This window comes from Octopus bimaculoides, chromosome 1, assembly GCF_001194135.2.
Source record: "Octopus bimaculoides isolate UCB-OBI-ISO-001 chromosome 1, ASM119413v2, whole genome shotgun sequence".
NCBI classification, from domain to species: domain Eukaryota; kingdom Metazoa; phylum Mollusca; class Cephalopoda; order Octopoda; family Octopodidae; genus Octopus; species Octopus bimaculoides.
In genome coordinates this window covers 100,852,052-100,855,517 of record NC_068981.1, presented here as the reverse complement: position 1 = coordinate 100,855,517, position 3,466 = coordinate 100,852,052, and the positions used below count along the sequence as shown (strand labels likewise).

The window sequence follows — 3,466 nt, the reverse complement described above, 5'->3', positions numbered from 1 at the left end:
ACTGCGTTTAGTGTTACTTTCTTTCGTTGATCCTCCTTTTGATGTGAGTGGGTGTCCTCATTCCTCGCTCTCTCTCTCTCTCTCTCTCTTATACACACACACACCATACATTACACACGCGCACACACACACACACACACACACACACACACACACACACACACACACACACACGTGAGTACAAAGCGAGTTTGTTGTTGTCGTTGTTGTTATCGTCCGAGGTGTTTCCAGCCATAACTATCTCGTCTTCCTCCTGACATCTTATCAAATATGTCTTTAATTTATTTTAGAAATTTAAGAGTCTGATTTGAGGAAGGCATGGATACTATTTCTACCATGTCATAAAACCGTGTTTTAGCTCCCCTCGTTAGTTTCTGTTGTTCAATTGAACGTAAGTGTATCTGTATAATTGTATAATGGCAGACATGTATAAGTATGCAGCAAAAGGCGGGGTTTGGCAGATGTCAATAGATGATAATGGTAGATATATAAGCAATGAGAAGAGAGAGAAGTGAAGGGAGCGGTATGGAGAGAGATAAGAGAGCGGAGAGAGCGCTGAGGGGTGCTTCCGTTCCTGACATTTCCGTTCCCGGTTACTTTAAACGATTTACTTATTTAATTAGTTTTGTTTTGTTTTTTTTAAATCTTGTTTTCTGTTACCAAGGCGTGTGTCTTTTATCTCTGAAGCGAGACGAAGAGTGGTGATTGGTACTGGTGCAGATAGATGGATGGATGGATGGATGGATGGACGGACGGACGGACGGACGACGGACAGACGAATGGGACAATGGCGGTGACAGGCTAATTGGACAGACAGACGAACTGACGGTCGGACAGACGAATAAATGGATAGAGGGACTGGTTGATGAATGAATAAAGATAACGGGTGGTTTGGCAGACAGCTGGGTGAGTGGATGGATAAATGGAATGGTGGATGAATTGATGGGTGGATGAATGGGGCGATGGATGGAGGAATGGATGGATAGGGGGATGGAGGGACAACTAACTGATATATGGATAGCTGGACGGATGGATATTGAAGGGATTGTGAGAGGGAAAAACGGATGGATATATGGGTATGTGAATCGACATAGCTAATTTATAAAAAAAAAAGACAAGAAACCCATCAACTTTACCGCCAAATTTTCCGCAAATCACGTCGTAATATTTTATATAAAAGAAGCATGTTGTTAATGTAATCAACTTTACATTAGACATTAATATAGGCATCATATGACGATATATGCTTTTCATGTAGACTTATGTTGTTACTCTGGGAATATTTAAAATCAATATCTGATTCTAGAGGTGGATGACCTTCAAGTGAATAGAATTTAGAGAGAGAGAGAGAGAGTAAGTGAGAGCGTGAGTCAGTGAGATAGAGAGTGAGTCAATTAGAGAGAGAGAGAGATGGTATTTGAATTTTGTAAAATTTGTATATTAACCCAAAATCATATTGTATTTATTAACATGTTTTGATATTGCTCATAAGAAATATAAACAAAACCAAAATATTGCGCGAACTGGCAGAATCGTTATCACGCGGGACAAAATGCATATCGGCATTTCCTTCGGCTTTATGTTCTGAGTTCAAATTCCGCTGAGGTCGATTTTGCCTTTTGTCCTTTCAGGGTCGATAAAATAAATACCAGTTGAACACTAGGGTCAATGTAATCGATTAATCCTCGTCTCCCAAATTTTCAGGCTTTGTGTTTTATAGCAGAAAGGGTTATCATTATTTATTTACTACTCCCGTTTTTATCCCTGTTCATAATTTCACATTTTTGCTGTTTCTAAACCAATTCTTTAATGTCTAAATGAAATTGTTTTCCAACTTAATATATATATATTTTTTTTGTCTTTTTTCTAGTTACTCTAGAACTTAACTGTTTGGATACTAACTGCCACCGGGTACCTCAGCATGTGATTGCTCCAGTTACTAAAGAGAAGCTGAGTCCTTGTCAACCTTGTGTCATCGATCTGCCTCATTCCAGCCACTCACCAAGTACTAGTCCCTCTCAAGCACCGCGCCAACTTGACCTGCCTGGATGGCCGACACAGACTTTATTACCACCTCATTCGCTACATCATCATCCAAACCCACCAGGCTATGTATCAACACACTGTTCAATTCCAACACTTCCACCGATAACTTCGCCGAACGATCCTCATTTCCCGCTACATCTCTACAAACAAGACACCGCTCTCTACCGGCGTTCTCACTTTATACCTTGCCTTCCAATCATTCCCAGTGCTGTACATCATCATAATTCTCCATGTTTCTCGAGATTAACGCCGAGTCCGGATCGGCTGTTTCCGGAAAGCAAACGAATCGACAGGTATGATTTCGATGCGAAACTCTCCCAACAGCACTTAGATTTATTATTAATGAACATGTCTCCAACATCTTCACTTGAACATTCGCCACGTAGCATTGATTCAACGGTCTCCGTTGAGAAAAGAAAAGCACGCAATAGCTCCGACAGCGAATTGACATCGCGCTTTGTTTGTGAAGCATGCAACAAAAGCTATTCTACACTAAGTGGTCTTTCCAGACACAAACAGTATCATTGCAGCACTCAGGTGAAAAAAGAATTTAATTGTAAATACTGCAACAAGACATACCTGTCTCTTGGTGCATTGAAAATGCATATTCGGACTCATACACTTCCGTGCAAGTGTAAAGTATGCGGTAAAGCCTTTTCTAGACCTTGGTTACTACAGGGCCACATAAGGACACACACTGGGGAAAAGCCTTTTAAATGTACTCATTGTGGCCGAGCATTCGCCGATAGATCAAATCTCAGAGCTCATTTCCAAACACATTCAGACGTAAAAAAATACAGCTGTAAAGCATGTACGAAGACATTCTCTAGAATGTCGCTACTTTCGAAACATGAAGAAAGTAGCTGTCATCGACTCGTACGATAGAATCTTCATGTGAAAAAAAAAAAAAAAATTAATGTATTCAAGGTGGTGCTCCAGCATGGCCGCAGTCAGATGACTGAAACAAGTAAAAGAATGAAAGAATATTATTGCCTCGTTTGTGGTGAGTTCCTTAGAGAAAGAAGTAAATACCCGGCCAACCAAATCCGCCATTGAACTGGTTCTGATACGTGGTTGAAGTAATCTCACTTCACTTACTCTAACAATGCTAATGAGAAAAACATACCCACTACAATGTCCAATTTCCCACTCCCGTTTAAATTGGGAGTCTTGAACCTGCTCAAAAATATCCCAATATCATTAACTAACTTTCAAGATCTCGTTAAAAAATGAATAATATTGGAAACTAAATGTTTCCTGAACAAAGCAATATATAAATGCTAATGTATGTGAGTGTACATATGCACATATTTTCTTCCGTATATGTATAAATATTTATGAACGTGTATACGACCCTGCGATGTTCACAGGCATGTGCATATATATATATATATATATATATATATATATATATATGCAT

The 3,466-nt window shown here is 39.5% G+C and overlaps 1 protein-coding gene across 1 annotated transcript in view; it reads left to right on the top strand.

Moving 5' to 3' along the window:
- LOC106875350 (protein escargot) overlaps positions 1-3,433 on the top strand; it is a 36,219-nt gene extending 32,786 nt beyond the window's left edge. Inside the window, exon 2 of the mRNA XM_014923442.2 lies at positions 1,871-3,433. Within this exon, the coding sequence (XP_014778928.1) occupies positions 1,871-2,931 (1,061 nt within the window). The 3' untranslated portion in view covers positions 2,932-3,433. The remainder of the gene's footprint in view (positions 1-1,870) is intronic.
- Positions 3,434-3,466: the final 33 nt, after the last annotated feature.